Genomic DNA, 13,289 nt, shown 5'->3' on the forward strand with positions numbered 1-13,289 from the left:
TATGCAGAGTTAGGTGAAATTATTGGATGTTGACATGACAAATTCCACATAAGTTTAGGCTGTAAATCACCAATATCACATGAGGTCTAAAGGCCAGGTTCCACAGGAAGACCCAGGTTCAAATACTACCTTAATCATGAATCTTACTGGATAATCGTCCGTCAATCATCATCTCCTAGCTTAACCTACTCCATGGGGGCTGTTGCAAATAGAAAGTGCGTGGGTGGGGGAGGGGACCATGAGCCTGATGAGTTCAATTCCATATAGGACAGGCAGAATATAAATGTAATGAATGCATATATTCTCAAAAGGTCTTGTTATCCTGGTGTTACCTCTGGCCAGTAAGCACCACCACCTTGCCAAGAGACCCAGGTGTCCTGATACATAATTCTCTTACCACCTCAAATAGGGTTGCCACCTGTGATTGTCCTTAGCAAGGTTCCTGTGCCTTTAATAACTGCATGTCAGGCAAACACCAACCAGATGCAGCATATTCCCCAGATGGAAAACTTGTAGCCAGATGGAAAACTGCACCAGTTGAACATCTGTCCACTAACTGCTGTTCGTGAAACACTGCTAAAAACCTTGGTCTGATGACTTTTAGACTCTCAGACTCCAGAAACAGGGGTAGGCATTACTTTTCAGATTTCAGAAATTCTTCCCTAATCCCAGTAACTGGTAAGCAATGCAGGCGACTGTGGATCATTGATTAATCTTCACCTTTCACCTCATGGGGGATCCCAGTAATCCAGCACTGCCCCCCAGCCAAGAGCCCCCTTGCAGGAACCCCAAGGGCTGCTCTTGCGTCAACACCGCCCACTTCCCGTCCACCCGTGGGGCCCGTGGCCCCCTCTGCGGTCCCCCCTTTTGAGCCTCCCGGTCTCCTCCCCATTTCCCCTTTGGCTTTGAAGCACTCGGGCGCCCTTTCCTCCCACTCGGCCATCACCCCCCCCCTCTCCAGCCCCTTTTCCCCCCCAGGGCAGGCCCGAGATCTATTGTCTAGGCCTGAATGGGCGCAAGGATGGCCGGGGCTTCTCAGCCCGCTGAGCTGGTGGGCCCGGCCTTGGGAGGGGAAGAGGCTCCCCTGGAGCCCAACCTTGACTGAGCTTTGAAGCCCGGGGCGGGGAGGAGCCGCGGGCCGATTCATGCCCCAGAGGTACGTGGGCCGGGTGGGGTCTCTCCCCCCCGCCACATCCCCTCCCTCTGGCCAATACCTGGGGAAGAGGCGTGGCCAGGGGCACTTGAAGCTGGGGGGGCGTGCCAACCCCAAGGATGGCTTCAAGCGACCTTTTCAAATCAACCAACCAACCAAGCGTTTGGGTTGGTCAGGGAAAGCTTTCCTCTTCCTCCTCCTCTCTCTGTAGGACGTTTGGGTTCTTTCCTCATCCTTTGGGTGTTCCTGGGACTCTTCTTGCCTCTTGACCTTCCTGCTCCTTTGGGAACCTCCTGTACCGCCTCTTGGTGCATTCTGGGGCGAAGTGCCTTCAACAAATTCTGCTGGCTTTTTCCTTCTGCACTTGGCTTTTCCTGGGTCTTTCTCCTTCCCACCTGCTTGCATTTCTGGGTTCCTTTTCTTCCTTCGTTTTTTAAGACAAGCGCAGCTGTGAAAATTTGAAGCTTCGTTTTTAGACGTGGTGGATCTACCACGAGGTTTTAAGTACCTGCTGGGGAACTGCTTACCTTGGATCCGTTCTCCTCTCACCCTTTCTTACCTCAAACGTCATTCCCCGAGGGACTAAAGTTGGCCTTCATTTAGTCACTTGAGTAATTGTCAAGACCTGAAGACGCAAAGAAGAGGGAACATCTGGATGAAGGAGGAGGAGATCTGAGAAACAACATCTCTTTGGCTGCTTGGGATCGCTCTCTATTAACTTCAGTGTAGGCATCCGAGAAGCCTTTGGGTCTCCTTCACCCCAGCACCTTGGGCTGCCTTCGGATCGAAAGCTCTGCGCCGCACTCCTCTGGACACCCGAATTGATCCGGCCTTTAGGCAAGATCTCCATGGCGGGGCACCTGGGCCGTGAACTGGGCCGCCCATACCCTTTTCCCATCCAGGGCCTTCACCTCAGCAACATCCCTGCAGTTCCTCACCACGAAGCACCCGGGACCTTCTTGCCCGAAGCCTTTAATGGAGCGACTCCAGGGCAGGCCTTCGGGTTCAAGCCTGACTATGGGACGCAGGGAGGGGTGATGGAAGCCCACCCCGGCGGTGGCGAGGCCCCCCGAGCCTGGTACTCCTTTCCTGCCGGGGGGGACGCCTGGAGCCACCATCCTGGGGTGGTGATGGGGCCCTACGCAGTCCCTCCTGGGGAGGCCTGCCCAGGCCCCAAGCCGGAGATCAAGGTGGAGCGAGACTTCGACCCGCCCGGGCCCTACTACGGCCCTCCCTGGGCGGCCGGCTGCTACCTGCCTCCCCCCGCGGCCCGAGCGGCACCTGGCAACAGCAAGGAGGCCGGCTCGCCCGGCCACGAGCCCCAGCCGTCCGGCAGCCCGGCCAGCCAGCTGGAGGAGATGGGCAGCGCCGAGAGCAGCCCCCCCAGCCCCCCCAGCGATGGCAGCCGGAGCCCGGGGGGGCAGGCGGCCGCCGGGGAGGGCAAGGAAGGCGGCAGTGGCGACGAGGTAGGTACGGATGCGGTGACGTTTGGCCCTGAGCGGCCCGCGGCGCGACGGGGACCGATCCCTCCAGCCCGTATCTCTGGGTGCTTCGGGCTCCAGGCTTTCCCGGTTTAAGCAGCCGTCAGGAGCGACTCTCGAGTACGGAGGTTATATAGTTTCTCAAGCGCCTTCCAGCCACTCGGTTGTTTTGCTTTCTGACATATCGTAGCTGTGAATTTGTAGCAAAGGCGTGGATGGAAAACTACGAAAAGCTGAGGTTTGGCTTAAGTGGTCTCTTTTTGAACTCGTCTGCCCGTGCTTTTGCTTTCTGGCTTTGGAGAAAGCGCTACGTTTAAACCTCAGACGTGGTAAGAGCCATCCGTAGAGAGGGGGCGCAAGCATGATGTTGTGGGGGGAATGCTTGAGTTATATCCGGAAGATGGGAGTTCGGATAATCCAGATACAACCTCAAACAGGTGTCTCGCCGCACCGCTGTAGGCTGTCAAGGATAATGCTCGGTAAGGCGTGACCACTAGCCCTTGCTGCTCAAAACACAGTCAGGATGGATTTCAATGGAGGGGCCTGCAAAAACAGGCAGAATGGCCCCGCTCCAACATTAACCAGCCGCGTGGCCTGGGAAAGCCTTCGCTGTTAGCGCAAGGACGCAGCGTCTGGTACTCCGCGCGTCTCAGCTTGCACCGTTTCAGAATTGCCTAGATGGCTCTACTTCGCCCCTTGTCACAGAGCCACCGTGGCAAGAGAACCGCTATTACTATTTAAAAGTGCGTAGACCCTGCCCGTGTCTGGGCCCTGCAGTTAACCTTGGGCGGCTTTAAGAATGTTAGTAACATAATTGTCACTGCCTGCCCTTAACGCATTTTATTTCCTTCAGGTTTCACTGTTTATAAACTCATGCAGCTGAAACTGTAACACTTTATGCATCGGATGTAGCCGACTTTAGTTCGCAAAAGGCCCTGCCATACTAAATAATTAGTCTTTATGGTGTCGCAAAACTCTATCGTTGTTGAGTCCCCCCACTCCCCCCCCCCACAGTTTGAGTGGTAAGGATGGGTGAGAATAGAAGTAGCGCGAAACTGAATAAATGTCAGGTGAGATTTGTATCTTGTTCCCATTGTAATGGATTCCGCCTTCCCTTTAATTTCATCAGGGTTACCTTAGTTCTAGTTTTAAGTGAAATTGTGAACAGATGTTTCCCATTAATTTGGTAAGACAGCTATTTCTTTACTCATCATTTCACAGATTAGGTACCTCTCTTCTAATTATTATTCACAGCATTGTCCATTTTCAATGCTCATTGTGCAGTAGTAGCAGAGAGAGAGGATGAAGAGAAAAAAATGCAGGTTTGCTGCGCTGAGTGCCTATAGTCAGTCTACAAACAGGTAGGGTAGGAAACGAGGCAAGAGCAAGCTAGGCAACATTTGCCTTACTTTCTAGCATCTTATAAAAGTTATTATTTCTCAGCAGATTATTTAGTATCAGTGTTTTAAGATGCAAAGGGCATTATGTAAACTGTCTCATTTAACTTTGCAGCAATCAGTGAGGTGGAGTTGTGTGGAGGGATAAAGTTGCATCTGTAGCTTCCTCAGGGCCATCCCTGAAGTGCAGAGCTGTGCAGGGATTTGAACCTGGGTTGTTTTGAATCGGAATCCTCACACTTCACTTCTAGAGGTTATATATGCTGTCAGGTTCTGTTTCTAGTTCAAGTGGAGCACTGCCTGGACCAGATGCACTGCATGCAGGGGCATCTTGATAAGTTCTGCTTTTTTGTCTCTCCCTCCAGTGTTTCCGGATTGGATGTTCATGATTCTAGGCTAGTTTGAGCCCCTTTAGAAATACTTCGGAATGTTCCTAGCTACTCCTAGAAATTCCTCTGTGAGAGACGGCTCACTCCATGTGGTGGTGGTGGTGGTGACTATTGGTCTTATATATTTATATTATTTATATCCCATCCTTTCTTGTAAAGAGCCAAGAAACAGAAACAGAGCAGATACCTCTGAGCCCACAAGCAGTGGAGGAACTAAGAACCCTCCCTGTTCAAGCAACTAGTATTTTAGTATTCACAGGTAGACTGCTTCCACATGGGGAGTTTCTACTTAGTTATCATGGCTAAGAGCTGTATTCTTCATCTTTGCCAGTTCCTCCCATCTGAACCCATACTTCTAGTCCCGTCCTTTGGTGACAAGCTCCTACTGTTATTCAGGATAGTTTCTGCAGTTGTTTGGCAGCAGACTCAGGAACAATAAAAGGAAAGTATTTCTTTCTGTGGATTGTAGCTGTTGAAATTTGCTGCTAGTTGACCACTGCTGCTTTTTAGGGTGACTTGAAGGGGAACCAAAAGAAGTGCTACAGCTGGTGGACGTAAGTCTTCTTTGTCTAAACATACATAGTTTACATCCTACCTTTGGGATCGGGAGGAGGCTGCCTGCTTTCTCTCTATCACAATTATATACATTCTTGCTGCATTTTATGAACTAAGAAGCCTCAAACATCTCAACTATTCTTTGTTAGCAAGTTGCTTCAGATGCTTTTTTCTGTGCCTTTCTGGCTCTGTGGTGCTTATTTTTCCAGATGTTTACATGACCACAGCAACTGGAATTCTCTTGTAGGAGGGACAAAATCTTATCCTAAGCTGTTTGGAAACAGCTAGTATTTTTGTGTGGTTAGCCACACATTGGGCTGAATAGAAATCCTGATCTTAATAGGAGTCCCTTGCTCTGGAACTGGCTCCTGTTTCTGGAAGTATCAATGAAGACAAGAGTTCCTTGGAGCAGGTACAGAGTGTATTTCTACAGCACATACAAAATTACCTGCCATTGCACCCTGGTTTCATTCTCCCATTTGGTGCTGAGGGAATCAGTTTCTTGGCTAAGAGGAATGGCTTTTGTGCTCAATAGATGCCTTTTCTCCTCTTTTTTTCAAGGACCAGCTTTGGCGCTTCTGTGATTTCAGTGCAGGGTGCCTGGAGAATCTTTAAAGGGAAAATTGTGAGGTTTGCTAGACTGAGGCAATGCTGCTCCAGGCAGCTGTTTCTTGTGCAGTGCAAGTTGTGCAGTGGCAACAAGTTGTGCAATGGCAACAAATTGTTAGTTATTCCAATTGTTGTTTCTGTATTTTTACTGCCAGGGAGGGCAAGAGGTGCTTGTGGGATTTTCTGTCTGAGAGGCCAAAATAACTTGGTTTTTTCTCAGGTAGGGGAGCAGCATAGTAAAATGGAAGGAGGAACTAGCTTCCCATGATGGGGTTGAAGAGGTGGGCAAGAATATGGGGGAGGGGGGAAGAGTGGGGAAGTGTGTTTGTGTGTGTGTAGCTGTTGAAGCCACGTGGAGTTAAGCTGTAAATGGCTCTGGACGTCAGGAATCCTTTGTGGATCCTGTTGTGCAAATATTATTCTTTAATGTCTATCAAAGGTGCTGGGGTGTGGGGGAATCAAGTCCTGATGCTTTGCTCAGACATCTTCAGGGAAAGGTAAGAGGTACATAATCCTGCAGAATCCTGTCTCCCTCAGAGTCTGCGGAAAACAAGTCACATCTGTAGAACAGGTGAGGCGCCACCAGACTGGAGCAGGACAGATGTTGTCCCGGTCTTCTTCAAATAGGGGAAAAGGAATATCTGGGAAGTGGCAAGCTGTTCAGTCTGATTTTGATACTAGGGAAGAAACTAGAGGAAATGATGCAGCAGTCATTCTGAGAGCACCTTAGTAACAGTGCGGTGGGCGAGCATCATGACAGTTCACCCTGAAATTCAGCTGGGTTAATCAGGAAACAATCTACAGAGAGACACTCAAGTTCACCAGAGATTATACACCTTGGTCTTTCCACAGGGATCTCAAGAGATCCCATAGCAGTACCTGCCTTGTCAGTCTCTCCCCTGCTGTGTTGACAAGCCCTTCTAAACTTGCAGTGGCTCCCCCTTTCCTCCCCGCCCCCAATTTGACAGGCACCGGCAGTTCCTCTAAAATGCCCAAAGAGCACATTGGAGGTGTTGCCCCTGGTTCGTCATCCCCCCTTTTGTGCCCCAAATGTGTGTAGCTCTGTTCTTAATCTGATGTGCAGAGTTGTGCACTTCTTGGGTTCAAAGGCAATATCCTGGTTGACTAGGGGAATTGCAAGGAGTCTGTACCTATGGCGGGAAAAAAGGGGAGCTGCAGGTTTTTTCAATGTTAAGGAGCTAGAGTTTTGATCAACCTTCACGTTCCTGCAAAAAGGGAATGGCTAAGACTTCCACCTTCCTGGGCACAAGAGCCTCAGAAAAGGATAGAAAAGTGATAAGGATGTGCCAACAGTCCAATGGGGGAACCCCCGATGGATCTCACCATGAAAGGGATGAGCTGCTATCCATATTCTGGGGTGTCAGGAAAAAATACACCTCAAAAACAAAGCTCTTGGCAGTTTCTCTGGGTCAGTTCTGATGAGACATACCTGTTATCTTTTGATATCAAGTACTTCCTATGATATTGTCCCTAAATCACATTGCCATTCAAGAAATATATGTAAAATTCTGCATGGGAGAGGGGGGCAATCAAATGCACAGGAACAGGATGGTAACTCTCTGGCTTTGCAGTAGCACCTAGGAAAAGGATCTCAGGATTTCAGTTGATCAAAAGCTTAACCTGAGTTGGCAGTGCTTTTTACCTGCAAAAAAGGCAGGTGCCATTTTTAGACTGCATTTACAACAGTAATTTCTAAGTTACTTGAAGTGATAGTTCTCTTTTACTCTGCACTAATCAGACTTCACCTGGAATACTTGGGTCAGTTCTGTATATCATACTTCCAAAAGCAGACAGATTGAAAAAAGACTTAGCAGAGACCAATCTTTTCAAAGGTTCAGAGGAGGTCTGATAAAGCTGACACATGTAATTTATGGACTTCTCTGGTGTGGCGATGGCTTTAAAAAGAGGGTGATGGTTTTAAGGACCTTTCATATTCAGAGACACTGTGGTTTGGGGAAGGGGCAGGTATGTTGGGATGGGGCTAATGCCTCCCAGATGGAAGACATCTGATGGCCCACTCTCCATAGTAGGCTGTTGGGCTAGGTAGTCCTGCCCCCTCCTGCAGCGCTGCTCTGCTTTCATTCCAGAATGTAATTTAGTGTAATACCTTTATCAGGACAATCAAAAGGTCACAGAGAACAAGGGACAGTTTTTGCTCTCTGGGTTTCTTCGAAAGGGGAGAAGTTAAAGAAAGTGAGTGGGGGCGGAGGAGACTAATGATGATTGAGTCACCCCGTCTGCATGATTGCAATCTTCAGCTGGAATGGGTGGGGGTGGGTTGCAGGAGGAAGTGTCTGCAGCCATTCAGCTAAAACTTGGTAGGTCACCTGTCTGGTGGCAGAGAAGTGAACCTGCAGCTGCTTCCTAGGATAGCTGGGCAACCGAAATGGAAAAATGTTGGATTTTGGAAGTGTAAAGTCAAATTGTTGTTCAGGCATGTTTCCATGTCAGGTGGAACACACTGGCCATGTTTAACTGCTGTACAGAAAAGATACTGGGCAGTCTATCTATTAACCAAACCGGAGATATTAATAACTGGTTGACCTAATGAAAGTACTACATTATTATGGTTTTTGGAATTTTTCCAAGGGTCAACATGGCGACATTTCCCCTGACATTCTTATGAGGCTTTCTAGGAAGACTCTCAAGCCAATGCGCCTCAGCATTTCTGACTCACCAATTTTCCTCCTAGTCAACAATCTAAGAACTTCTGCAGTAAAGGATGTATCTCAACTTTATTCTTTGTAATTGCCTTTTCTTTTTGCCCTGCTCTGCCCTTGGGGAATACCAGCAATTTGTGAGAAGTGGCCCAAATTCAGGGGTGGCTGCCAACTTAAAATGAGAGTGGCTTATTGCTGATGGGATGGAGAGATCTTTAATCTGTTCGTGTACATCCCTCAGACCTTGATGCTCAAGAATACCATAGACTCTTACAGGCTCATGCACAGCAAGGCTATTTCTTTCCTTTTCTTTAAAAAAAAAACTCTCGAGATTCCTGACAAATGAATTTTTTATGCCTTTTTGACAGCTAAAAGACTGATATCACAACATCGGAAAGATAAACGCCCCCTTTCTGTAACAGCTTGAAAACTTAGTTGCATGGGTGCTATTTAGACACCATCCTTGAATGCATAAATATATGGATCTTTAGTTAACCTTTCTGAAATATATGCATATTTGTTTTTATTAATAGTTGACTTTTAAATAGACATATATACTCATGGGTACATATTTCATATGCACTTAACACAAGTGAGTCATTTCATTTTGTGCAAGGAAATAACTTGCTCTTTTTTCACATGGATTTCTTTTGTTGAAATTCATGATTAAAGATTGATATAACCTCCCCTGGCATTCCATAGCATGACTGTCTTCAACCATAAACTTAATTGATGGATGGGTGATCAATGCAACCCACTGTGACATGTGCTACCCTCTTTTGGAATATCCAGGCCTTGGTGGGTGGGCATGTGGCTTCCTGTGTGGTGTGAACCTGGTGAGGGTGGTTCATGAATAGGTTAAACAACCCTTGCATAACCCTAAAACAGTCCACTGGTTACATGAGGCTTATTTAACCCTAGCATAAGCCACCCTCACTGGGTTCACATGATACAACGAGCTACAACAACTCCCTGCTGTAGACTGAACATTCAAAATGGCTGCTGATTCACGCTCTGTGCCAGCAAAATAAGCCACGGTGGACTGTGGCAGTACTTCAGACTGCACAGACTTGCACAAAATGCCTGACTTCTGGGGATTTTAAATCAGGAATGAACAACATAGCATCCATGTGCACTAATGTGTGCTGAGATACCTTTTTGTACACACAAAGGTTTCTGCCCCCCCCCCCCACACACACACAAAGGTTTTATACTGGCATATTTTATTACGAGCAGCTGGGATTGCTGTGAAATAGGTTTCTGTGGGTGCTGAAGACAATGGGTTCAAAGAAGTTGTCCAATGTGTTGGGACTCAGCTCTTACCCCTGCCTTTTGGGCAGACACTTTGAGGGTCCCCATGACACTTTCCCAAATTGTCAATGTGCCCATGGCCCCAAAACCTAGCCTGTACTTTCTCTAGATCTTGCTTTCTCTCCCAGATCTTCTGAAATCAGGTGGAAGCATGATCCACCTATCACCCCAACAAGAAGTAATGGTAATTTGACTTTTAAAGTGAATCCAGAAGTCACCTCTCTGGTCAAGTGACAGGAGGTACTCCAATTCTCTGTGTTCTTCATGTCAACTGGGTTCACACAACATGAGTCCATGAGTCTAGTCTGACACAACTTTTGGGCCATCAGGAATATGTCTACAGTGTGCCTGACACTTCACAGCCATAGTTGACTCTTTTATAGATTGTTTACCTCCAAACCTAGTCTGCCAGGTTACTTAGGATTTCTTGATGGTGGTTAACCCATTATTTTATTTTATTTATTAAAACATTTCTATGCCGCCCCATTCACCGACGCCTCAGGGCGGCTCACAACATGAAGTAAAATACAAAAATAACAATATAAAAATAACAATATAAAATAAATAACAGTATAAAATAAGTCGCCCTGGCCAGATAAAATAAGCAACTACTGTTAACAATTAAAATGACGCTTAAATAAAAAGGTCTTAGCTTGTTTAGGCCCTATGATCTAAATAAGCCAGAAGTCTCAAGTTCAGACAACATGCTCAGCAACCTACATTGTGGGCTGCTGAGTAAAATGAAATGGCAGGGACATTTAAGGCAGTAAGTCCAGTCAGTTGCATGAACAGTCCCATTCTGTAGATGCTGGAAGCTCAAAGGGCTTTGTACAAAAAATATTTTAATTTAGAAATTCAGGGGCGACCCTCACCAGGGAGCCCTTGGGCAGGTGCAGGTTGATAAGCCTACAGCAGCCCGTGGTTGCTTCTGACATCTTTTGTTTTCTCCCACACACAATCCTCGGAAGCCCCATTGTATGTGGGCATTATGGGCAAGAACAAGCAACCATATAGCCACCACAAGAATGTTATAGCCCTCATAGTAGCCCCCATATTTTTCTGGCGGTGGCCACCTTTTCTCCCTCCCAGAATTCCTGGGTCATTTCAGGTTTCCTGAGAATGCTAAGGACTGTTGCCTGGCCCTACAAACATGTACTTTGCATCCAGGGAGTCCCCCAAGTGCCGTAGAGAGAAGAAATGGAGTCAGAAAATGTAGGTATGTTGGTGATAAAGGCTTCCTTTGCATATGCCTCAATTTCTTGGAGATTGGAGCCTACTAAGGAATGGAGCATTTTGTCCGCCTTATCAGTGGTGATGGTTGGTGCACCATCTTTGGTTTTGAATCCTGCTACAATGTTGGGAACCTTGAGTGGCTGTGAGTAAGCACGGCCTCCAGGGAGGGTCCTCTTGGTCATGGTATTCTGACCGAGGAATGCCATGGCTGGAGATGCTCAGTTGGCTCGTTATTTATACTCTTCTGGTGCCAGGTCTCCTAGGTCTTTAAAAACACTAAAATTTTAAAGAAGTGAATTGCAGCCTGCCACATATGTTTAGCTATACTGCAAACCTGCCGGTATCTTCCTTTCTGTGTTGCCTTTTGTTTTATGAAACTGTGTTTTATGTTTGTGAGTTACCTACAAGACGTTGTTAGGTGACCTACACAAATGCCATAAATAAACAACACATTTTTGACTGGGCCTTTTAAACAGCAGCATGCCATTCATTTCTGCTAGCAAAAGCTTCACCTGGCGAATGTATGCACAGGAGCCTACTTTTGAGACTAGAGCAGAGTCAGGAATAGAGGTGGCAGTCCTCTGTGGAGCTGGCTCCAATGAGGAAGCATCCTTGATGGTCATCGTAAGAACTCCTCTAATCTCAGACAGATCCAAGGGGCTCTTTCAACACACCCTCTCCACAGTGATTCCATACTTGTATTAAAAAGGGTGCGGGGAGGAAGGAAGGATAAAAGACATGAGTTACATTCCTCACTAGGTGGGAGAGATCTTATCAACAACAAAAGCTGAATCAGACCTATCAGCAGCGGAGGGGGAGGGAAGAACACAAACACTGTTTCTGTTTTCAAAGTGGTACATCCCAAGTACTTTGGGCACACCATGAGAAGGTATGATTCACTGGAGAAGACAATCATGCTAAAGAAAGTTGAAGGTGGAAGAGGAAGACCAAATACAAGATGGATTGACTCCAGTAGGGAAGCCACACCCTTGAATTTGGACGAGCTGAGCAGGAATGGCTGTTTTGGAGGGCCTTTTATTCATAGGGTGGTCATAAGTTGGAGAGGACCTGACAGCACCTAACAACAAATTTCCTAATTCTTAGACTGCAGTGTCAATCCTGTAAACTCTATTCAATTGCATTCCCAGAATATAAACAAGAATCTGCTGTTCTTAGCTTTCAAGAAAATGTATTTATGTGTTTGATTTATACCCTGGCTTTCCACCCAGAAAATGGGTGGGTGGAAACCCAGCAACAAGGAATGTGAAGAGCATTTGGGTGATAGGACTGTGAACGTGTTATTCAGTTATTTTATCCACTGCTACCTACAGTTTCTTTTCCTCTTCTCTTTGTTGCAAGCTTTGATTGCTCTGCTATATCTTGACAAGCCCCCAAATTGTGTCAGGCCTTTTAAGACAAGGAAATGGAAGTCTTCAGGGTGGACTGGAGATGCCTGCCCTGTTCCTTCACTGTGCCTGTATCATTCCTACCTTGTGAGATCGATCTGCTGTCATGTGCTTTGGCACAGCAGGCCTTCTAAGGGTGAGAAACTTGCACTCCTGCTTTTGGTGGGAGGTCGGGGGGTGGCACTGAGGAACGTTCTCTTTTCCCTCTTCTGTCCTTCGGGTCCCTTGGAGGGGGTGAGTAGAAGCCAGGGAACATGGATCCAGTCAGGACTGCTGCATTTACACAAGCAGGAGAGGCCACGAATGGTCTATGGATTAATGCCACCCTCTGCTCCAGAAATGGCCCAACTCCCATCAGCTGCCAAGAGCTGCGGTCCCCCAACATTGATGGTCTCGCTTGCTGTGCAGGAGCAACATTTACATGGGGGGTTGGCAAAGGAGATGGGAACAGAATAAGAGGCTTGTTGAGGAATCAGAATAGTGGGGGGAGTTAGTGGGTGTACTGAAAACCCCTCTGATTTTCTTGCTCTGTCTTGGTGAAGAGGGAACCAGTCCTTACCCGCAAGGAGTAATAGAAGTGCCTTGAGAGACTTGGAGCGAGCTTGAATTTTGCTTGTAAACATTTTACCTTGCTCCTCCTCTAGGGAAAAGAAGAGCCCAAAGTGGGCGCCACCTGCCTTGGAATCCTTTCCCTTTAACCCCAGGGGTGTGGGGACAGGCAGCAGTGGCTGAGGATGAAGGAAGGGAACGCGTCATAAGTTTCTGCACTCCTTTTAATTATTGCTGCACAGATCCTGGGCTTTGCAGCTGTGTGTGTTGGCACTACCTGGCTATGTCTGTTGGATCCACTACTGTAGCAGCAGCCATTGAGTGATGATCCAGTTGGCCAGTGGCAGTGGGGAACTTTCAGGCTCCCTCCACTTGCTGCTTCAGCTAACCTTGAAAAGAGGAACCATTGTATGATGGCTGGAGCAGTGGTCCCTGACCTTCTGTGACTTGGGGGCCACTTTAGAGTGGCCAGTGCCTAAAGAGGGCCACACCTTAAATCAAAATTATTAACCTACCGATTTAGAT

The 13,289-nt window shown here is 47.4% G+C and overlaps 1 protein-coding gene across 1 annotated transcript in view; it reads left to right on the forward strand.

Moving 5' to 3' along the window:
* Positions 1–2,001: 2,001 nt before the first annotated feature.
* POU5F1 (POU class 5 homeobox 1) overlaps positions 2,002–13,289 on the forward strand; it is a 33,135-nt gene continuing 21,847 nt past the window's right edge. The window contains exon 1 of the mRNA XM_044419595.1: positions 2,002–2,619. Within this exon, the coding sequence (XP_044275530.1) occupies positions 2,002–2,619 (618 nt within the window). The remainder of the gene's footprint in view (positions 2,620–13,289) is intronic.

Source organism: Varanus komodoensis, unplaced genomic scaffold (assembly GCF_004798865.1).
Source record: "Varanus komodoensis strain SLA01 unplaced genomic scaffold, ASM479886v1 scaffold105, whole genome shotgun sequence".
Taxonomy (NCBI): Eukaryota; Metazoa; Chordata; class Lepidosauria; order Squamata; family Varanidae; genus Varanus; species Varanus komodoensis.